This window comes from Uloborus diversus, chromosome 3 (genome assembly GCF_026930045.1).
Source record: "Uloborus diversus isolate 005 chromosome 3, Udiv.v.3.1, whole genome shotgun sequence".
Lineage (NCBI taxonomy): Eukaryota > Metazoa > Arthropoda > Arachnida > Araneae > Uloboridae > Uloborus > Uloborus diversus.
Window position 1 is genome coordinate 32561950 of NC_072733.1, and position 24981 is coordinate 32586930.

The 24981-nt window shown below is 32.0% G+C and overlaps 1 protein-coding gene across 1 annotated transcript in view; it reads left to right on the forward strand.

Annotated features, from left to right (window-relative positions):
• The window catches only part of LOC129218324 (ethanolaminephosphotransferase 1-like), an 83732-nt gene that overhangs the window by 17711 nt on the left and 41040 nt on the right, over window positions 1-24981 (forward strand). The window contains exons 3-4 of the mRNA XM_054852560.1: window positions 9883-10075; window positions 23326-23588. Of these exons, the coding sequence (XP_054708535.1) occupies window positions 9883-10075; window positions 23326-23588 (456 nt within the window). The remainder of the gene's footprint in view (window positions 1-9882; window positions 10076-23325; window positions 23589-24981) is intronic.

The following is a 24981-nucleotide window of genomic DNA, read 5'->3' on the forward strand; positions in this document are numbered from 1 at the left end:
TTTGATTTTTCACAAAACTAATTCATTTTTCACAAAATTATTTGATTTTTCACAAAAAACGGACCCTGTGAAAAATCCTGGGCAGACCCCTGATTGCAGATCATCCATTGTACTATTATCCAGGGTTCGTACGACCTTGAAAAACCTTGAAAAGTGCTTGAAAAAAAAAAGTTCATTTTCAAGTGCTTGAAAACCTTGAAAAAGTTTTAAAACCTTGAAAAAGTTTCTTAGTGCTTATATTCTCTCAAAAATCAACGAATTGTGCTTAGAAGTTTTAAAAAAGTATTTCACCACTGCAATTTTCTGAACATGTGCTCAGTATGCAACATCGCGAAAAATTGCTTCCGTGTTTGGGATTTCGATCCTTTTGCATCTTGTAAATATTTTGATGTTTTTTACAACCGAAAGATATTTTGGCATATGGTACCTTAGATTAGTTTATTTTTTGTTTAATTTCATTAATTAACAAAGAAATTAATTTGGAAACCATGACAACATTGAACTTACTCGGGTTTCGCGGAAAATTGCTCTTGTATTTGAAATTTCAATCTTTTTGCATCCTGCAAATATTTAAATATTTTGGCTAATCAAATGTTAGTTTCGCATATGCTACCTTAGATTAGTATATTTTTTGTTTAATTTTAATAAAAAACAAATAAATTTATTTCATGGGAAACATGCCACGTCGAACAAACTCAGACTTTGCGAAAAATTGCTTCTCGTGTTTGAAATTTCAATCTTGCAAATATTTAAATATATTCACTAATCGGATGTTATTTTCATATTTGCTACCGTAGATTAGCATATTTTATGTTTAATTTCAGTAAAATATAAGTTTATTTTATGGGAAACATGACAACATTAAACTTAATTCGCGAAAATTTGCTTCCCTTGTTTGAGATTTCAATCCTTTTGCATTTTGTAAATATTTTATATTTTTGGCAATTAGTAGTTATTTTGACACTGCTACATCAGATTAGCTTATTTTATTTTAATAACTAAAGAGTTAAAGAATTTATTACCTTGGTCTTGTTTAATTATTTGCTTATTTATTTTTGCAATTTTGAATGATTATCTTTACCTAATTTTTGGTCATAACAGATTTTTAAAAAAAAAAAATTAAATTTCAGCAGTTGAGCACCTAACAAATTAACTTAAAGTTTGTATTTTAAATATAAAGTTGATTTATACAATTTTATTTATAAGTACATCATTTTTTATGTCTGCTAAAATAAATAAGGTGTATAACAGGGGTGGTTGTGTAATGATTATTCACTTGAAATCCAGTAGTGTTCGTTTTTATGCTTTTACCTCCCTATATCTAGAATTTTCCCCTTTTCCTCAAATGTTCAAAATTACTACTTTATTAAGGTTGTGGGTACTTGGAGCTTACTGAAAGAGGCTTTAATCAGCAAAGGGGTAGATAGCTTAAGGAGGGTCATTCATCTTCATTTGGATCTAATAAATTGACCAGTACCAGCCTAGCTAGGCCCAGTACCTGTTGCTGGTTATCAACAGGCACTGGGCATTGTATTTCTATGCAGAATATTTTGACTTAATAAACTATTTTATGAATTGTATGCATAGCAAAAGTTATTGTTGTACATATGTATATTCAAGTAATAGGGGTCTTAGTTTTAAAAATTATTCCCCCCCCCCCCCTCGCCCCATTTTGCTCTTTGAAACTTTCAGGTAATTTTTTTATGAACTCACAAATCACAATTACACCTGAACATTATTGCCTTTCTAAATTTAAATTCTAATTTCAACAATAACCCATTTTTTTCCCAAAATAAAACTACTTTTGTCATAATATATGTCAACTTATTGTGAACCTTTTCAATTTCGAAATATGGCTCTATAAATCTGAACTTGCACATTTATTGTCTATTGCAAGTTAATCAATGAAAGCGGAATAGGCTCAAGTTTGCATTCAGAGTATTTATCACTGCTTAAGCTGCTTTTGTATATTTTGAGGTGTAGAGACTGGACTGTGGACTTTCATAAACTTTTCTTACTTCCTAATTTTTAAATTTACTCGAGGACAGTTGAAATGCCTTATTGGCTGAACAGCTAATAAATACATACGAATAATTGATTTGCATACTTATAAATGATTTGCAAACCTAATATTTTTAGAACTTAATAGTGCAAACTGAAATAACTTTCTGGGTAGTGTTTTTGTCCTAACCGCCCTTATATTGTAATAAACCACTGTATAGATATTGGAAATAAATGTTGAAACCAGGGGGGGGGGGGAGGAGTGACTTCAAAAACTCCTCTCTGGCAATGCCATTGAACATGGGTATTTTAGTTTCTTCCCATAAAAGTTAAAAGCACTTATGAAAGGTTTTTTTTTAAAGTATTAATTTGCTGATTCTAGAAAATATACAAACCTCTGACTGCTGCAGCCTTTGAAAAACCTCAAAATCAAACCTCTTGGTATCTGCTTCTCTTTATGACCAAACTTTTCAAACATTTTCAGAAAAACTTTCAACGCAGTAGATCTTTCATCAAAGCGTCTCTCGTTGTAGAAAAAGCAATTTTGTTTTCCTATACTTTTTTGTATTATTGCCTTATTTCTATGCGTTTGTAGTAAATGAAATCTGCATACAATATTTTTAGTACAAATTTATGATATTGCCTTGAAAACAAAATTTTTTACCTTGAAAAGTACTTGAAAAGTGCTTGAATTTTTTTCTGCCTAAAGGGTATGAACCCTGTTATCTATAAGTTTTGTTCAAACATTTCTTCCCAAGACGTAATGATAAAAAACTGTTGTTTGTTGAATTTATTTTTGTAGTGAGTTTTCTGTATGTGATTAAGTTAGTAAAACGGCGAAACTTAGTTATCTACATAAAAAGTGTATGTAATATAATTTGTTTATAACAGTGGTCCCCAATCCTTTTCTTCCCATAAGCGCCGCAGATCATACTAAAATCGTTCTCGCGGGCTGGAGCACATATAAAATTTCAAAATGTTTTACTCTATTCTAAATGACATGGGAAAATACGAAAAGGGAAGGAAAATTGCAAACAAATTTTTCTTATCATTATTTGATGCTTCTTTTGTTAAATGCAACCTGTTTTTCATAAACCAATTTCTAAATATTTGGCTCCAAATTTAGAACATTGTCATTAATAGTACTCTCCGAGTTGTAACATTTCGCAAACAGCGCGCCACGTGGATCAGCTTCGCGAACCGAATGTGGCTCGTGGGCCATAGGTTGGGCACCACTGGTTTCTCATATTGTTAGGAGTGAAATAAAAAAAGAAACTCCTCAGTAACATGATTAATTTTTGAGCTGTAAGTGTATAATCATAGTACTGAACTGATCAGTGTGCAATGTTTCGGAAGGATTGGGGAGGGAGGCAGAGGGGGGTCGGGACTTTGTGCTTCTTAGCGTGTAATTTAAGTACTAACATCCTGCAAAGAATCAGCTTTCTCTTAATTCATTGCTACACGAATAACGAATAATCATGTACTGCTCTTGCAATGTTTCGGAGGGGGTGGGGAGAAAAACAAGAGGGGTGGGGGGTCGGGACTTTGTGTTCTTTTAGTGTATACATTATGTGCTAACATCCTGCAAAAATTCAGCTTTCCCTAAATTAATTGCGACACAAGTAACGAATAATCATAGTACTGCTCTTGCAATGTTTCGAATGGGGTAGGGAGAAAAACAAGAGGGGTGGGGGTCAGCACTTCGTGTTCTTTTAGTGTCTACTTTATGTGCTAACATCCTGCAAAAATTCAGCATTCCCTAAATTAGTTGCGACACATCCTACAAAAATTCAGCTTTCCCTAAATTAGTTGCGACACATCCTACAAAAATTCAGCTTTCCCTAAATTAGTTGCGACACGAAACCTTTATTGACTGGGCTAATATATATATATATATATATATATATATATATATATATATATATATATATATATATATATATATATATATATATATATATATACAAATATGTGTGTGTGTAAACTCGAGGGCATAGCTTTATTTTAAACTTCAGAAAAAAAATACCCCCCCCCCCCCCAAGGATTTTTTCTCGCTACGCCACTGGGTGACCAAATTACTTATTGTACCGTAACCCATTGGAGCAAGTAACAGTGCATTATCTTTTCTCCTCCCTGACTCTTTCTGAATGTCGACAGCTGTTATTGATTTGTCGAACATAAAGCAAGTTTTATTATCTTAACTAGCAGTACCCGCACGGCGATGCCCGTGCTAAAAATTTAATGGAAGTCCATTGAATAAAAAAATTGACCCCCCCCTCCCCCTCTGATGTGAAATGATCATTTTTCTTTGTATAAAATGCGTACACACCTTTTCAAAAAAAAAACTTTTAAAGTTTCTTTGGAATTTAAAACTTTTTGCTAAATCATTAAATTAGATTTAGTTGCTTTAAAACTCTATTTAGCCTTGAAGCGGTTTTTACTGCAATTTAAAATATTTTGCCAAATAAACAAAAAGAAAAGCATCAAATAATATCTTTCAAATGTAAAAACTATTCCGCAACTCTATTGTTTATCGCCAAACTCGCCCAGCAACCACGCTATCATAATTCATCTGTCTAACTAAAAAAAAAATACATCCTGTGAAACATTAAAAAATCATCGTCAGAAAAAAAGAAGAAAATGTCGTACATTTCACTAGGATAAAAACAAATCAAAAGTTTCTTTTCTTTCAAAACAAATCGCCAAAACAATGAATTACATTTACGGTTGCTTTAAAAAGTAATACTAGACTGAACTGCTCTGCGCCAAGCGACTACGCTACCGGAACCCAGCCCTTTTGCGAGTGAAGCAGATGTTTTTTCTTTGGTAATAAATGTTTCGCCAAACAAACAAAAAAGTATAAAATCACTTTAACAGTAGCTTTCAAATCTATATATATTAAGAGCTGCGTTGCACGGCTTTTCTCGGTCTACCTTGAGAATAAAAATTGTGTTAAGTGACTTATATTTAACAATTAGGTTTAAATAAAAGGAAGAAAAACACCATGCAAAATTACCCCTCCAAACAATCACGACAGATATTAAAATAATTTTAAGAAATTAAAATGCGAAAGATGGATTTTAGAAGCGTAACTATGGATAGTATAAAGTAAGTTTAAGAAATTAAATGCAAAATAAGGAAAGAAACAATGAATTCAGAAAGCGTAAGCATGGAAATGCGAAAATAAAATGGTTGACAACTTGAATCAAAATGACATGTTTCGAATTTGATTTAAAAACACTTGTAACTTTTTTCATTTGAAGATAGAAGCTAATTTTTTCGACCAAAGGTCGAGAGAGATCTGGAGTAAAAAATCTTGCTTTTTCCAATGCTGTCAAAAAGAAAACTGTGGCACAATTCCTTCACTTTTTACTGATAGATTTAATGAAGAAAGTCGTGCTTAAATTTCAGCTAAGCCTAAAAAAGTTTGAACTAAAAACGCAAATTACTCCCGCCGTAATTAAGTTAGAGCCATTGAAACAAATTGTTAAGAATGCGGAAAATTGTACCCTTTTCAACAATATATAATGTGAAGTAATTTTTCACCCCTTTAATCGCCAATAATAGGCAATTTACGTGAAATTTGGGCCTAAATTGGAATAAAAAAAAGGATTAATTGAATTTTTTTGAATTATAGCCTATGTTACTCAGTAAGAAAGCACCTTTCATATAGTGAAGGAATTTTTCAAATAGGTGCAGTGGTTCTGGCGATAACCTTGAACATATACACACACAAAAATCCACCCTCTCTCTTTATAATATTAGTATATAGATTAATGAAATAAACTTTTAAAAAAAAGTTTTGCTCTCTTTTTTTCCTGATATTTTTTCATTCCAATTACCCCTTATAAGGCTTCAAAATGTAGAATTTTACACCTTTTTTCAAACTTTAATCCGGGGGAGAAACCCCCGGACCACCTAAAATTGTGGATATTCTATACCCAGGGCCAACACACATTAAAAACGAACAAAAAAAGTAAAGCATGACTTTAAACAAACTAATATATATCCTCCTTTACCAGCCAGAGAAAAGTTGTCCATACTACAAGATGGGGGGGGGGGAGACATATTGTCTTCGAAAAAACTTGTTCTTTTCTTTCTAATGAAAAACCCCACTAGAAACTTTTTGGGTTCAGAAAAATACAACCAAAATTTTTTGGGTAGGGCCGGCAAAAATATTTTTCCACATAAAAATTTTAGGGCCAGTCCGCCCCTGCTTTTTACCAAATCTTTCTATCTATATCTGGTGCTGAATTATCGTCCATTTTATGTTCAAGCATCCATGAAAAAAAAAAGGATTTTTCCAAAAAGTCTCATAAATGAAAAAATAAAAGAGATAAAAATCTAAAAATTTGGACTTTTTATTTCCTTGAAAGGTACAATCAATGAGCCAAATTTCAAAGAAATAGAAAAATGTGAGTGAAAAAATTTCTGAAATTTTTGATCACTTGACATGGACCCGACAGAGAAACACATTAAGGTGGAGTTTCTCCACTGCTGATGAGACTTAACTCCATAGACTCTTCATTTTGCTTTTGTATTGCTGTTATTAATTTGTTATTTGCACTTTTATTGTTTATCTACCACACATGCTATATATATAATATATATATATTATATAAACATAAATAAAATAGCAAGCACACAAGGTTACATAACAAAATAAATTAAATATGATTTGTATTTATATGATATTAACCTGGCTTATTTGTTTGGCTGCTTAGCACATTTTTATGCTTGTGGTATAATCTTTTTTAAAAATATTTTCCTCTATTATTTGGTTTCTATATTCATGTATATATATGTTCCAATTTACATAGATGAAAAAAACTGTGTGTATGTATGTATATATAAATACTGGTTCTGACAAATCTCAGACAGCTAAAAAAAAAAAATAATAATAATAATAAAAATACCTTGGCAACTTGCTCTTTTGTTCAGGAATCTTTCAGCTGCCATGCTACACTTAATTTTCCTATGAACTTCAAGAAATAATTTGTCTAATGCCTAAACATTTTTCCTTGCTCCTAAGATTGTATGATTTATGATTATCTCTGAATGCGTATGTATAGGGTGAATTGGTGCTGGAATGCTCCAGCGCTTCGTTCTGGTACTGCTTTCCTGGAGACATACACCCTGTTTCAAAAATATTGCTGGATGAAAATCTTCGCAGACCTGCGATTTTCCGCTTTTTGTATTTTTTTTTTATTTCCGCGATTTTCAGGTTGTGAAAGTGATTTAAAAGCCAAATTTCAAAAACAGAATATATCGGTCACATCGTCGGCGAGACAATGTGAAGTTATGTTGGGATATCAGAACTGTAGGTTACGACATCCTCGCTATGCCGCATATACAATATAGGTAGATGTCGACAAATCAATATCATGGAGATATCGTTTGTACTGCATCGTCACAATGTCGTTTACTGTATCGCAATATCACACCCTTTGCTGAATCAGACATCGTAAAATATCGTGATTACGTAGCGTAACGATATAGTATCGGTAGTTTTACGATATCATCGTACGACATGCTAGGGATCTTTGGAAAAATGTTAGTAACTCTGGCAAGTCTGGGTTGGTAAAAAAAAACAATTTTTTTTTTTTTGAAAAAAAAAATCTAAATTGCTTTTTTTTTGTTGAAACCATGATTTGTTTTAGTTTACAGGGATGAGATTTTTCCGGCTTTTTCTGTTGGCTTTTAAAGTCTTCCCCCTTTTTTTGCCTCTCTCAGGCATCATAGCGCTCTTATTTTTTTCAAAAATCGGAATAGATTCCGAATTTTCTCAATTTTTGCTCCCCATTTTCTTATTATTTCTATTTTTCCACTTGGTATCTTTATCCTCCGCGACATCTGCCAAAAGCGTATGTTTTGGAATCACGCCAACAACATCAAACACGTGCTGCGCCGAAAGTTGCGTGCCTCGTTTGAGACTTCAATATTTGTGCATACTGCAAATATTTCAATCATTTTTATTGTTGAATGGGTTTTTACTACATGCTACCTTATATTTGCTTATTTTATTCAACATTTCAATAATATTTTTATTTCTTTAATTTATTTAAGAAAAAATGCAAAAGTCAATTAAAAAATGGCTTGTCAATCAAAAAATGGCTAGGGCATAAAATCGCTGTCTCGAATTGTATTGAAACTTGGCATGGTTACTTTTTTATGTATTTAAGAAAGTGTAAAACATATTCATGGTAAATCTCCAATGGTTTAGGCTTTACAGCCTGTTAAAATGTTCGGAATTTCATAATTAAACGAGGCAGCTGCAAGTTGTTCTTTTGATCCTGAAATTGTATTAGGAAGTTTTTAAAACCAAATTTTGGGTTTCAATGTATTGAAAAAGATAACTAATCATTTATATATATATATATATATATATATATATATATATATATATATATATATATATATATATGTATATATATATATATATATATGTATGTATGTATATATATATGTATATGTATGTGTATATATATATATATATATATATATATATATATATATATATGTATGTATGTATATATATATGTATATGTATGTGTATATATATATATATATATATATATATATATATATATATATATATATATATATATATATATATATACATATTTATTTATTTATTTTCAATTGTTACTATGAAAAGTATGTTCTACCACATTAGGAAATTTTAGATTTTTCAGTCTGTTGTAAATTTTTACTCTATGAACAAACCTAATTTTAAAATTTATGTTAACGCTCGTTCAACAGAGCTGAAAATGTTTTGTGCGTATGTGTGCGTATTTTTTTTTCTGGAGGGAGTGGCAAATAAAGATGTTTGGTAAAAATTACGAGAATATACTGGATTATAGAATGATCTTACTTTCTGTTAAAAGGAGGAGGGGGGAGGGGTATAATTGATAGAATGGTTACTTTTGGGTTTTCATGATAAATACACACTAGGACAAGTTCCAGTTAATTTTGAAAAAAATATTTAATTTTTAATTATTTTTAGTATGATAAATTCTTTTTGTTTATTTTTAAGCAAAAATTTGGAACATTAGTTAGCACAAAAGCATTATTAACTAAATGATAACTTATGTGGGCACTATTTGTATTGCTGGAAATTTTTTTAGGGTTATAAAAAAAAAAAGAAAATCATAATTTTTGGACGTGTTTTTGTAGCGTCGTAGTTCAATGCTGTATTTCGTAGAAACTATGATTTTTTCATAGCAGTTGGCAGCTCTGACTATAAATAATAACCAAACATTTCATGGGACGCTAAAAATTAGTCCTAGCAATCAGATTAAAAGTATCTACTTACTTATTCTTGTTTTATACATTTTAGTGCTCGAGCCGTCAATTACTGGCTTATGGTCAACTCCCGGCGACTCACCCTTTGTGTCATTAAGCATTTTTCGGCGTACATACAGTTTTTTTTTTCTAAAATTTATTTTTTCAATTAAAAAATGAAATAGTTGCCTTCTTATCATCTGTAGTGTACCAGTGTTTAATAAAACGAAAGTTTGATAGCATAGAATTACTAGATTCAGAGGCAAGGGAGTTCAATTTTAATCAACTTTAAAATGTATTTTTATGTGTAGAGTCTGCAATATGACACTTTTTTTTGCCATAACTACATAAATTTCTGTTTTAATTAGCACATTACTTTGTTTTGAGTTTGTGTGTTGGTAGAACTTCTACACTGGCAAAAAAGAATCAATAAATATTGATGTTCAAACTTTGTGAAATATAAATTCTGTGTCATTCAAAAACTGAAGTGGCCCCATATATATTTATACCTTTTATTTGAATTATGTTAAAGATATCTTCGTCCCTTCCCCTTCACCTCCATACTTAATTCCTAACATGTGTATTTTTATTTTTCAGTTAGTTCCTACATGGCTTGCTCCTAATGTCTTGACATTTACAGGATTTCTTCTTACATTAATGAATGCCATTCTTCTTGCTGTATATGACTATCATTTTTGTGCTTCCAGTGATTTATATTTAGATTGGTCACCTATTCCTCAATGGCTTTGGTTACTTTGTGCTATTAATCATTTTCTCGCTCATACTTTAGGTAAGACATTTTTTAAAAAAGTAAATAAGATCAATTATTTTGCTTGCTTAAATTTAAGTAAACTTTACATCAATCATGTATGTAAATAGTTTTCATCTTATTTTTTATTAAGCTGGAGAAAGGACAATCAATTTTATTAATTGAAGTCACTTATATGAGATTTTGAACAAGTTATTATGATGCAGAGAGTAAAATTCAAATTCATTAAATGAACGCAATAATCACTATTTTTTAAGTAAAATGATAGCTAAGATTCAGAGGTAAATAAGAATGCAAAATGTGTATATTTTACTTTTGTTTAATGGCTGACAGTAATGATGTTTTTACCTGCTGTATAAAACAATAAAAATCTGTTCTGTTTTAGTACTGAAATAGTGTCGTTAAGAGAAAGATTATTATTATTTTTTTAATACTGTGAAGGAAAGGAGAAAAATAATTTGTGATATTTAATGATGGTGGTGGTGGAAGTATTGCGAATGCGGTTTTTAGTTGAATATTATATTCAACATTGTAGGGTCAGGTGGGGTGGAATGGGTAGTTTATTAATCTTTGAGTTACAGAAAAAAAAGCAATTTAAAAAAAAATAAAGATTCATGTTATTTGCATTAGTTTAACTTTATTTTGGTTCAAGCAGGGTTACCAACCCCCGTAAGATCAAGGGTGCACCCCCTAAATATTGCAAAGACCCCTCCCCTCCAAAAATGTGAAAATTACCCCTCAAAACACCTCCCCCTCCACATAAAAATTTCAATGACGCCCTCTGACCCTCCCTGGGTGGGCACCCATGGTTCAAGAAAAAACTGAGTGGAAACAGTTAGACTGAAAACAGTCAACAACTTCTTGAAAGTTACATTTTAAAAATCAAAACTAACTGATGTCTCTAAAACTTTGTTTTCAGGATTTTGTTTGAATTTATATTGCATTCTATTGCTGTTATTTTCACTTAAGGAAGTCTCCTTTATCAACTGAAAAAAATCAGAAAAGAAAAATTCCGTACATTTTAAGAAATATGTTTAAAAAATTTAGGTGGGGTGGAATGGGTATATTATTAGGCTTAATGTCACATGCTGTAGAATTAACATTTTTTCTCATTAAAAGGTTTTCTCTGAAGTAAGTTGTTCACTTTATCGTAAGTTTTACATTCAGAAATCTTTATGTTATGAAGTTACTTATGGTTGCACTAAATCTGGTCGGATGGAAGACACAATCCTCATATATATAATAGCCAATGATCGAGTAACGCTCCTGACATCATCAACAAGGAAACTCGGGCCACGGCATGATAATTTGATAATATGTTTAAAATGCAGGGAAAGGCTTAATTGTGACAAAGCTGAACTGGACTTAACTGTTTTACTCTTGTAAGACTGATTCAAGGGAATGAAGAAACGAAAAAGTGGTCAACAATGAATGCTATCTTCTGGAGTTTAGGGTTAATTCACTGGAGTTAGGGTTAAAGTTTCAACTAGCAAAATATCACCAAACAGGCAATTGCTTTGTTCCTGTCATATCTTGATGGGTGATTTTCTAGTCTTTGAAAGATCAAACTGCTCACAAGGCATCTGAAACGACATACAAAAACCATCTGACATATGAAACTGTAAAGCATGCTGTCAATAATGAAATTATCATTTGCCTACCACCTAATACAAGTCATGCCGTACAACAACTAGACAAAGCCAGAGCTGACTAAATAAATTGAAAACGAGTCTGATTAAAATTTCATTCCATTAAGCTTATGTACAATAGTAGAGGGAGGGGCTATGGTAGAAAAAATAGCCGGAAACTGCATTTTGTGATAAAATCATGAAACTTGGCATGCATGTAGACAATGTACTAACAAACATTTTTGGAAGGCTAGGCAATTAAAATCCCCCCAACCCCCCCCCCCTGGCAGCCATTTTTGGTCAAAAATCCAAAACTACTTTTCTTTTTTATTTTTTGAAAAATACCCACTGTATCTTCTTTTGGGAGTTCTATTATGCTTACTAAAGCGTAAAAAGTCATCAAAATGTCTCTAAACCTCCTAATTTTAAAATTAATTTTAAAAACTTGATTTTTTTAAACAAAACTTTAACTAATCAAGTCTTTAACATTTCTTGAGGGGTCGTTTGAGAAATGTTTTTTCATGCATTTTAAAACACTGTGTTAAGGAAAATCAATTAATTTACAGTAGAACCCAATAATCCGAACCCTAGAAATCCGAAACATCAGAAAATCCGAACCTATGTTTTCAAGTTTACTATTAAAAATTGATTACAAAACTAAGAATAAAACTAGAAATTAAAATCTATAAACAAAGCTAGTAATTTTTCAAAACTTGAAACAAGCATTTGAATTGTTGTTTAAGAATAAATACAGCACTTTGATTAGTTGAAAGGAAATCAATTTTCATTATCAGTGAAAAAAAAAAAAAAAACTTCAAACACTTGGAAATGAAGTACGCAATTTTTTGGAAGTTTCACTCACATTCTGCAGTTTTACCAGTCATATATGCACTTGAAATAAAGGGGAGAGGGCACGGACGTTGTTTTTACAGAACTCCAATCTTTATTATTATTAAACGCTTTAAAACAAGTTTCAAGTTTTTTCTCATTAGACGATTTAAGGCGTTTGTTCTATGTTTTAAACGATGTAAGAGGAAGAAATATTTAATTTCTACAATAAAAAGTTTAGTGCTATGTTAATTAAGCTAGCAATATTTTTACTATTAATAAAGTTATTTATTGAAATATAATTCACTGTTACAAAAACTACACTGCTTGACAATTGCTAAGGAACAAATGATTTATGCAAATTTGTACCTCAACCACCTGGCCAATGGAAATAAATTCAAGTTCAGATGGCGTGGTAGACCAAGACTCGTTATCTGTATAAAAGACAGTGCATACACGCTCAAAATTCGTACGAAAATTCACGCTGTTTGGTTTTCAACAAAAATATTGCTGGATGTTAAAAAAGGTTTTTCTCTGAAATTCTGTTTGGTTCTTGAAATACTTAGGAGTAAAATGTCAGCAAGACATCATTTGAGTACCTACGATCGTGGACGAGCGGTTGGACAACTGGAAGCAGGTCAAAGTGTCACCACTGTGGCTGCTGCAATGGGTGTGTCAAAAAGTGCCATCTCCCGATTAAAGACGGCCGCTGAAGGTGGAAATGTTTTGCAAAAGCATGCCGGGGGTCGTGGTAGGAGCACCACACCTTCAGAGGATCGCTATGTAGCCCTCGTAGCAAAAAGAAACAGAAATTTCACTCTTGGACAGATAGCTGCAAATCTAACAACCGCTGCCGGTACGCATGTTTCTGCAAGAATAATCTTACGGCGACTAAATAATGTCGGTTTGTATGCACGGAAGCCCCTACGTTGCATCCAAGTTCAACTACGCGATCGTTGAGGGAGGTAACACTGGTCTAAGGAACATGTTGGTGGGATCATCAAAGTTGGTCTAAAGTGATGTTCTCTGACGAATCTCGTTTCAGTGTGACAAGTGATTCTGGTCACCAACTACTGTGGAGAGAGCATGGAACACGTTATGCACAAAAATTTGTTTGCGAACGTGATCGGTACGGCCCAGGCGTCATGGTGTGGGCAGGCATCATGCACAATGGCAGAACACAGCTTCACATTTTTGAATAAGAAAACAATACGTCGCGAATGTATTGCAGAGATGTTATGCTGAACCATGTTCGTCATTTTAGGGAAACTGTCTGTCCAGATTTTCTCTTTAAGGACGACGATACACAACCACACTGGAGCATTGAAGTGTCGGACACACTGCAAAATGAAAACATTCTCTATATGCAGTGGCCTACTTACTTTCCCGACTTAAATCCAACTGAACTTGCCTGGGATGCTCTTGGCAGACGTGTTGCGCGAAGAGCTGTCCCTCCTAGAACAGTACAAGAACTCAAATCCGCATTGAGAGAGGAGTGGGGAAAACATCCCCCAAGAACTCCTCAATAATTAATGGGGAGTATGGAAAACAGATGTTAATTGTGCATCAGTGTCCCTGGTAATCATACATCATATTAAGGTACTCATGTCTCCATCATTCTGACCTAGATCATTTTTTTGGTGTTGTATGAAAATCATCTAAGTAGGATTATTTTTTTATTTTTAAGTTTTTACTTCTTTAATGCAGTAATATCTGTATTATTTTGTACTCATAATAAAGGCACATCCTCCCTACTAACTATATATTTCGTTCTGTTTCTTTAATCATTATCTATTCCTAAGTATTCCAAAAAATGTAATTGTTCCCTAGCAATTGTCAAGCAGTGTACAACTAAATTGTAATACATCTGATTAAGTGATGCATACAACGATTATATAGAAGGCAATTTAAAACGTTTGAATTTACAAGTAATTTACACAAGTACATAACATTTTCCATTGCAGCATTTACACATAGATGTTTTGATAAGCCCATTTTTGAAGCACCCAAAAGTTATTTGAGAGCAGTTTTTTTTTTTTTTTAATTTTTTTTTTTAACACTTGCATAACGTAAATTTGCTTTCAGCAAGAACTTGAAACTTCAGTTTCAAGTTCTTGCTGAAAACATAACTAAAAACTTCAAACTTAACTAAATTTTTAGACATACTGTCCCACTAGTGACCACCTTGATAAGCACTAAATAACTTGCCTTAGGGCTTCAGCTGTGGGTGATGGTAAGTTATTCATTGATCATTGTTCGCAGGTGGAAAAACAGTTTCCAGCTTCATTTACGGACGGCAAGTTGCATGCAGATGAGTAGTAGCAAAGATTAAGGAATCGCTAAGATATTTGAAAATTTTAATTAGGAGTGCATTTTTTTTAGGTTAAGATATATACATGAAAATACACCAATAACATCAGGATAGTCTTTTCATCATTCCACATTGTCACTTTTTTCCGACCTGCAAGAAAAGAGGTAACCATGAGAGTTTCGCTGAGAATGAGTGGAATTCTCTTAGAACAATTGATTTTTGCTGACCGAATTTGTACGCTAAGTCTTGGACTAGTATAAGTCGAAAGTGTTTTCCAGCTCCAAAATCTTCTTTATCCCCTTTTTGTACAGCTGATGGAAGCATCATTGTCAACAGTTCCAACGAATATGCTCATGTGTCCTCTTATTGCAGCATGCAAAACATGAACGAAGATCCAGAAATTAGCTTCCTCGTGATTTTATGGCACTAGAGATGTCTTATTCGATGAAAATCACCGTCACATCATTAAGAGCAAACATTAGATCATATAGCTAGTGCAATCATGGAAAACAATTCTGTCTTATCTACATTTCGTAGAAACTGAACCAGTTCTTATAGAAAGCAAACCATTTTCTCTAAAATGATATCTTTCTCTTATTCCTCTTATATGTCTTACTTGTTGTATCCCGAAAAGAATGCAGTACTCCACCGAAAAATTTTCTGTCCTAGGTCGTTTTATATGAACGATGAAAGAACCATCAATAGACAATGGCGTCACAATGTATCTCCATCGCACTTATTTTAAAATTAGCGTTCATCATTTGCATCTTCCTCATCCCATCTTAACTCGTTTTCTTCTTCTCTCGAGTTGTTTTCATCAGTAGGAATACTATAATTTAACTCATTGAGCAGGAATGTTATTGACCAGACTTATTTCCCGTTCAAAGAGCTCCATTTATTGAAATCGATGGAGGGTGAGGTTGATTTTCATAGAGGAGAAATTCTACTAGGTTGAAATTTACGGAATTGCAAATAATGAAAAGCTTTGAAAACGAATCTGTATCGGATTTTAATCTTTTCAGTAAAAGAGCAGACTTACTGATTTTTCTGGAAAAATGAAATGCTAAAAAGTTATTGTTTTTCTACCCGTGAACATTAAGTGACTTTTGAGTCACAGCTCTTTTCTCTATAAATTTGTTGCACTGTTTTTTTTCCTCAACTTGCCCAATCTTCATCAGTTGCTCCACATATTCTTCGTCTACTGCTACATTCGTCTCCAATGAGAACAATTCTTTCGATGACTCTAAAAATGGATTCTCATGTTTAGCTATTTCTTTCCAAGACCTTTCTTGAAAACATGCTTTGGAAACTTAACATTTCTTCATCGTGCATATACAGCGTTTCTTTAAATCAGCAAAGGTAACTTTTTCAAACTGTGTAATTAAATCGATATTTTGAAGACCAGCCAACATCCATCTTCTTACCGTTTACCCGCCAATGTTCCAAAAATGGAACATCATATTTAAGTGAAAATTTTCCCAAGAAATAACGTTAAAATAAACAAGTTTTTTTAACACAGTTTAGTCTTATTTCAAAGTATTTTTTGATTTCCTGCTTGATTGTTCATATGTTTTAAATTATTTATTGCGATTTTTCAAAGATGAGTGTTTTTTTAGCTTTTTGCAACTTTTTCTTATAAAATTTACCAAAAATTGGCTTTTTCAGAAAACGTGATGATATTTATTATAGTTGTGAAAAATACTTCAATGTATGATTTTAAAATGCTTATAGAAATGTACAATGATATTTCCGAAAGGTGTACCCCTTCAAAATAGCATGTTCCAATTTTGGAACATTGGCGTTTTAGGGAGTCAAATTTCCAAGAAGTAAATCGTTCGACTTCAAAGGGGAAATTTCATTTTTTGTAATATGTTTCTTTTTTTTTTCTAATTTTGAATGTACTCTGATGTAGATGTTGGCAAAACCAAGTAAGTTTATATTTTGAAAGGATATGACGTTTCGTTAGCAAAGAAAATAATAACAGTCTTATGTTTGACGGACTATATGGCGACGAATCCACACCTGCTCGGAAAGCTACATTGTTACGTGATAATAAAGAATAATATTAGTGAGCGTTTTATTCTTCATATTTTAAATGCAGTTCAATAATTTGCTTGCTTTGTTTTCGAGCGAAACGAAATTCTGTTTGATGTATACCAACTGTTCAAAAATGTTAAAAAGTGTCTATAAGATTTCTTACTGTAGAACAAGCTGTGGCTTATTTAGAGACATTGTCAGATTCGGATTTGTCAGATGTAGATATATGCCAATTACCCCCTGATGAACCAGGCAATATCACTGAGGAAGAATAGATGTTGACAGAGATGAAATCCTACAATTTTTTGGTTTGCTGCTATTGAGTGGGTACCATTCTGTTCCTTCTGAAGATATGTATTGGAGCAGTGCAGAAGATACATCTGTGCCAATTGTACCAACAGTTATGCCTCAAAATCGTTTTCGAAAAATAAAAAACAACTTTCATTTGATGGACAACCATGAATTAAAACAAAATGGCAAACTAAGAAAAGTATACCTTATTTACGAAGAATTGTGTAAAAACCTTCAACAATTTGGTGTATTTCATGAAAAATTGAGCATAGATGAATCTATGGTTCCCTACTACGGTCGGCATTCATGTAAAATGTTTATTAGATGAAAACCAATAAGATTCGGCTTCAAAATTTGGATGTTGTGCTCTTCAAGTGGATACCCATATTCGATGGAGATTTATTCAGGCAAAAAAGAAGGATCCCCTGATGTGCAATTAGGATCCAGGAGTTGTAAATGATCTATTATCAGTTTTGACTGACACGTCTAAGCATGAAGTATACTTTGATAACTTTTTTACATCATATGACTTAATTTCTCAGCTATCAAAAAAGGTTTACGAGCAACAGGAACAATTCGTGAAAACCGAACTGGCCATTGTCCACTGAAATCTAAAAAAGCCCTTTCTAAAGAAGATCGAGGAAATTTTGATTATCGATCTGATGGATCAGTGTACCTGTGCAGCTGGAATGATAATGCAGTGGTTACATTAGCATCTAATTTTTATACACATGAGCCACTTGCATCTGTAAAATGTTACTCAAATGCGCAGAAATGCAAGATAAATGTGCCACAACCTCATCTTATCAAGAGATACAATGAAGGAATGCAATTCTTCCTTTCATATGATGGGCATTAGATATTTCTGTATTGGATTTTCTGAATTCTGATATGTACATAAATGCAATTTAAAATATTATTTTTAAAGTATTAATTTATTAGTTTAAAATATTAATTTATAAAGTATGCTAAGATAAAAACCGCATTCAAAACCTCTTAGTTTAAAAAAATTCTCTGAAAAAAAAACTTCATGCAAAGCGCCAATGTTCCAAAAATGGAACACACTGAAAAACATAGTAAAAAAAATTTTTCTGGAAATTTTATTTTATTTCTATATTTACTAGACATAAATAGATATAATTTCAAAAAATTACTCAAATTTGATCATCCGTCAATAGTTCGGCGGTTAAACGGTTAACGCAGTTGGATCTGGGAAAAACCAATAGCCCCACCATCTCCTTTCACTATCGCATTGTTTTGCTTAGCATGGTCCGATCCAATTAAAGAAAACACATTGTCTTTTTTACAACAAACGTTCCTTTTTCAAAGGCTTTGTGTACGTCTGGAAGGTTTGTGGGTTAAAGAAAAAGATTTTGAGCAAAACCTGGTAACCATCCAGTATAGTTACCAAAGTATATGTATAGCTTATAGCAATAAAAGGAAAAAAACCACACACACACAAACAAAATCAACTCCTTCAAAGTTTCAGTAAAGATACTAAAGTTGGATGAAACCTATGATTTAATAAACTTTAATTTTAAAAGCACCAGCTTTAATACAGTGCTCCAAAACTTGAATTTGTTTATATATATGTTTTTTTTAAATATAAAATGAGAAAAAGCTTACTGATGATCAATTGGGTGAAGGAGAATTAACAACAGCAACAATAGTAATAATAATAATAATAAACAGAAATTTAAAATTCAACTTTAAATTTCTTTCTATTAGAATTATGTTATTAGAATAGTAATGAAATTGATTTCTCCCTTTTTTCTTCAAGTTCTTATTCTATTATACCCTTCGCAAATAGTTTCAATTATGCGTGCTCAATCATTTAAAACCAGGGATATCATGGCCGGATAATTGGACAGTTCGGGCAATTATAGAGTTCGGATAACTGGAACCCTACTTTGATATAACACTAATGTAATGTATCTTTAAATTAAGAAACCTGTATTTCTGTTATTGGGGGGGGGGGGAATTCACTTCAGGGAACTCACAATTTAAAAATATCGATTTTTTTTAAAAACCACTTTTTGTGAATATTTCTGAAAATAGACATTTTTTGGAGCTTTAAATAGTAAAAAAATGTAATAAACACCTATGGAATGACACAACCAATGATTTAAAAAATTATAATAACGAAAATTTAAAAAGAATCGCCGTTTTTGGTTTTGGACCAAAAATGGCCGCCGGGGATTTTGGAATGCCTCCCCTTCCTAAAATTTTTATTTATACAATGTCTACAAGCATGCCGAGTTTCATAATTTTATCACAATTTGCAGTTTATTCCCCCGTAGCCCCCCGACTACAAGTACAATATCTACAGGAGATTGGGTGCTAGACTCAGAAAATGTCCAAGTGGCCAGTGGCCACTAGACCCAAAAAAACCTACTGGCCACCATCGTCACCGAATTTTGAAGTGAAAAACGGGGGGGGGGGGGGGGGGTACTATCATTAAAATAAAAAAAACAGTAATTAGAATTTTACAGAGTACATTTTAAAAGCTATAAACATACATTTTAAAACATTTAAGATAGGTTTTAAAATTTTTTTCAAAATGAATAGATAAGCAAACTAATGAGAAGTTGGCAGGAAACTGCATTTTAGATGAAATAATTTTAGTTTATTGTAAAGCCTCTGAAGCAGTGAGGATCAAACACAATTGCTAATAAAATTTTACTTTTCCAAAAAATAACTAATTAAAAAAAAAATTCTGGCAATCAATAGTTTGCGTTGAGATAAGCACCTAATTCTGTTTTTGGAAACTTAGGCAATTAATAGTCTTGTCTACTTCCATCTCGCGAATGACCAAACATGGCGACCACGCGAAAAATTTAACATAATAGGCTTTTGAATTTGTTACATAAAAGTATTTATAAATGTTTTTATATCCTCAAAGTGCTAATTTAGAGAAAATAGTTAGTTTTTAGCACATTAGTATCCAAAGCAATAAGGATAAAACAGTATTCTGAAGATAAAATTTCAAGGAAAAAAAAATGTTTTCAAAAAACAGCTAATAATCAAGGGTCTGGGGGGGGGGGTGGAGAAATACGACCCATTTTGGGGGGATGTTCAATAGTTTCCATTGTATTGCAATAGACATCCAATTCTGTTTTTGGAAACAGGCACTTAAAGAATCCTATCTACTTCCATCTTCTTTTAAGTGACCAAATATGGCGACTGCACTAAAAATTAAGATTTAGGTTTTTGAATTTGTTGCATAAAAATAGTTATTAAATAGAAACTCTTCATTAAACATCAATTTAGTTGAACTGTTATAGCTTTTAGCACATTAGCATCCAATGCAATTAGGATAAGATGAAATTTTAAACACAAACTGTTTCATTTCTCAAGAAAGTTATTTCAAATAAAAACAAAACAAAATAAATAAATAAATAAATAAAATAAAATGCTTTGCAACACATTTTGTGTTTTTTTCACTAATTTGAATACGAATAAACCTCAAACTCTGCTTTGTTTTTGAAAACATAAGCACTTAGTAAGTATCTTGCCTACTTCCAGCTTGTGAGTGACCAAATATGGCATTTCTGTTTCACAGGTAACTGAAAAGTGCCGTTCTTTTCAATAAATGATCTTCCTTGGCAACCCCCCCCCCCCTCCCCTCAGTGTTTCTCCTCAGGCTTATGCTTCCAAAGCAATTGATTTTCTTCCACCTTTTTGAGTTTGTGCATATTTCCTGTTCATCCCAAGATTTTTTTTTTCTTGGGAACAACAGGGGTGGCGAGTGAAGACGTTTTTTTAGGTTGCCTTTGATGGGAATTTTTTTTACCTTCCCCAATAATGTGAAAATGGAGATTGAAGACTAAAAACTACATCAAGAAACTAAGTCAGGCAATCCTCAATAATCATAGACATTATACCTTTAACAGGGTTTGTATGCTCCTTTCAAACTCCTTATAAACTCTTGCTTTGTAAGAAAAGAAAATAAGGGCCTTTAAAACTCCTGAATTTTGATATTATCTCCTTACAAACTCATTTTTTTTATTCTACATGACCTTAAAGATATTCTGCTGTTGCCAATCTGATTCGACTGATTAATGATTAGGTTATACCGAATTTTACCGAAATTCCGCTATTTTTTCCTTTTTTAATACCAGAAATCCGATTTTTTCATTAGACTATTTTCTTTCCCACATACGAAATGTTTTCCAAATTTATGACGATTATGTCGATAATTACTAACAATATGACATCTTGTAGGCTTGTTAAAGTACCATTAAACATTTTTTTTTAGCTTTAATAAATTCTTTTATTTACCGTTTTTTGACTTTTGACGCTTTCATTTTGATTAAAGCAATCTTTTTGCATCCGGTGTGAGATTCGAATTTTTCTGATTTTTGATGCTTATTATGCTTTTTTGGAGGGCAAATAAATGAAATTTCTTTTTATTCCTATAATAATCACAACATTAAAATTTTCAAGCCAAATTCTGTGCCCTTTGTGAGAGTCAAAATTTTAAAATCTAAATTGCTGGTCTAATTTGATTTTTGCTTCAATTAGGTCGATTGTTATTAATATGTTTATTGCAGAGTTCTAATATGCAATTCTAAAATAATTTCCTTAAATTCTTTTATGTGCCTTTAACACATTCACTTTGAAAATCGCTATCTCTGTGCATCTGCCATGGGTGTAAGATTTTTTGCATTTATGATGCTTACTATGCCTTGTGAAGAGGCACAGAAATTAAGCTAATTTGTATTTTCATTGAAATCATTAAATTGAAATGTTTTTAATGAAATTCATGCTCTTTAAGAGTCAAATGTCAGAAAGTTAAGTACGGAATTGCTGGCTGAAATTAATTTTTGTTTCAACTTCTTTACGTGTTTTAATACATGCGTAACATCTGTAGTTGGCAGGGTTTATGACTTTTTTTATTTAAAAAATAAATCTAACTTTTTTTATTTAAATCAGTTTTTTTAAATATTAATTTTAAAATTTTGTAGATATTAATTACTTATAACATGTGTAAACAGAACATATTTTATACAATAGATGAAAGAGCAACTTAATAGCTAAACAGTAGTACCACTATTTCCTAGAATTATAATTTTCATACTTTTTAGAAGGAAAATTCTTAATTTGTCAGTTTTCAATGTTTATCAGCCTAGTCACACAAAAGTTTTAAAATGATCTACAAAATTTTAATCCATTTTGAAAGTTAAAATAATTTGTACAATTTTTTCAAAAAGTTTTCTGATATTGAAATTGAATTTCAATCTCGTATGAGTAACCTTATGTTTCTATGCCAAAGTCAAGCACAAGCTTCGCCTAAAGTTGTATTTTTTTAAAGCCTTTTTTTGGTTAGGAAGTTGTTAGAACCAGTTTTGTTCTTGAGAAAATACTGATTTTCAATCATTATTGCTTATTTTTTATTCATTAATAAAACACATTTCAATGGTTACCCCCCCTCCCCCCATCCCTGTATTTGAATTTGATTTCGAAATGACTCAAGTCTAAGAAGCAGTAAATGAATTTGTTGCTGTGTTAGTGCATTCAATGTATTGTATGAAAGCAAAAATAAATAATGTTAGAGTTGTATATATTTTTTCGGAAAAACTTTTTTAAAAATGCATCTTCAAACAAGAAACTAGTCTTTAAAAACTAAAAAGAACTCCTACGAATCTTTATTTTCAAAGTTGAGTATGAATCCTGTTTGATTGCAGTGAAATTACAGAATATATTGTTCAATATATTTTACCCCTATATTAATATGTTTTTGTGAAAAAATAATAAATAAATTCATGTTTTCACTGTGAAATTTAATTTAAAATGATACTACCTATTTCACCCCATCCCATGGGGTAGAATCAGTTTAAAAAGACTTTGAAATAACAGCTCTTTCACTAAACAATAAAAATATTTCAGTAATGATAACTACGGATATGTGAAGTGTATTGTTGAAATGAAAAAACTCAGTTATGGTTTTTTCATTGTTGGATATCAGAGTTGAATAGTTTGATAATCATTTCAAAAATACCTGTGTTTATACTCATTCAACCCCACCTGACCCTATTACAAAAAAAAAAAAAAACCTTGCGCTGTCTTTTTTAAAGCAATTTCAGTGCTTATTATGGTGTTTTCCATGAAGTTATTTTTCTTTAAATGTTATTGGTGATTTATTACCTGGTAAATTAGTCATATGTTCTTCATAGATGGCATTGATGGGAAGCATGCTCGTAGAACAAACTCATCTGGTCCACTAGGGGAATTAATGGATCATGGACTCGATAGTTGGGCAGCTTTATTTATGCCTACTTGTATGTATTCTGTGTTTGGATGTGGAGAGTACAGCTGCAGTCCACTCAGAGTATTTTTTATTCTATGGAGTGTCCATTTGTGCTTTATTTTTTCTCATTGGGAAAAGTACAACACTGGAGTGTTGTATCTACCATGGGGCTATGATATCTCTCAAATGGTAAGTTGCACAACACATTCAGTTTCTTTTTTAAATTATGTAATGTATACATATACAGTACAACCTCGATATCTCAAATCTCTTGGGACGGGAAAAAATTTCGAGGTATCGAGTTTTCAAGTTATCAAGGTCTTAAAAAAAAATGCTCTAGTAACTCATGTTTACACATGCATATGCTATATGCATTTATATAAGAACTATGGGACCACTTCAAATTACGATCAATAAAGCAGCCTTCAATATTTCACTAGATTTGAAATTTTCTAATTGTCGGAAGTGCACAGGATGAGATTTTGAAATGAATAACAATTTGAAAAGTTCTCAGCACCCATTTTGTAGGAGTTAAAAAAGCTGAATGATAAAAATGAGGAACGCATTTTCCGTTTTCACTTGAAAACTGACCGACGAAAAATCGAACCCCTTTCCTCAAAGTGGACAACATGTTCAAGAGAAATGCACAAAGATTCTAAACTCTGGGGAAAACACTGCACCCCCTTCATGCCAACACTCTCCTATTATCTTGCTTCAATCCCTTATTCACAAATTTTCCAAGAAAAGGGATGAAAAAACATTAAGCAGTTGTCCCTGGAACTAATTTTACTGCAAAAATTGCCAAAGCAAAACGACAATTGAAACTTGCTTCTGTGCAAAAATTTCGACATATCGAGGGTTTCAAAAAATAAATTTCGAGATAACTATGGAAATACATAGGAGTTTTGATAGAAAATGCTGGGGAAAAATTTTGTTTCGAGATATCAAGGTTTGACTGTATACCCTGTTTTATTCTTTTCATTATTTAAATCAGCTTGATTTAAATTCTGTTTCAAATCACGTTTTAAGTCAAATGATTAAAAAAAAAGATGTTAAAATCATTTTGAATTTTTTCATTAAAATTGATTTTGCAGTTTCAGTATGTGTTGTTCTAAATATTTAATATGTTGATTTACAGCCTTGGATTCAATTAGCTAAGGTGTAATTCTGATATAAGGTATAAGGCTGACCTGTGTGTCTGTGATTTCATCACATAGTAGTTTTTCCAAATGATACTGTTATTCTTCAGAAATGAAACAAAGTAAAAATTTCAGTTCTTTACCCTCTGATATGGCTATGAAAAATATACATGGTTAAAGGTGGGAACGGTCAGAAAAAAAATAAAGAATAGAAATTTTAAGAAAAACAGTTTAGAAACAGCCTGACCACTAAACAGCAGGGCCTGAGGCTGTGGCTAAAAAGTTTGATCTCCTCCATTTGCAGAATCGCAACTTAAAAGTTTTCACTTTCAACAAGTCAGGATTACACAATTACAAGAGTAAACTACGATTAATTACATTTGGATTACAGTTACGATTATTAGTCCAGTAACCTTGTTCTGGAAAGGGGGACCTGAGTAGCA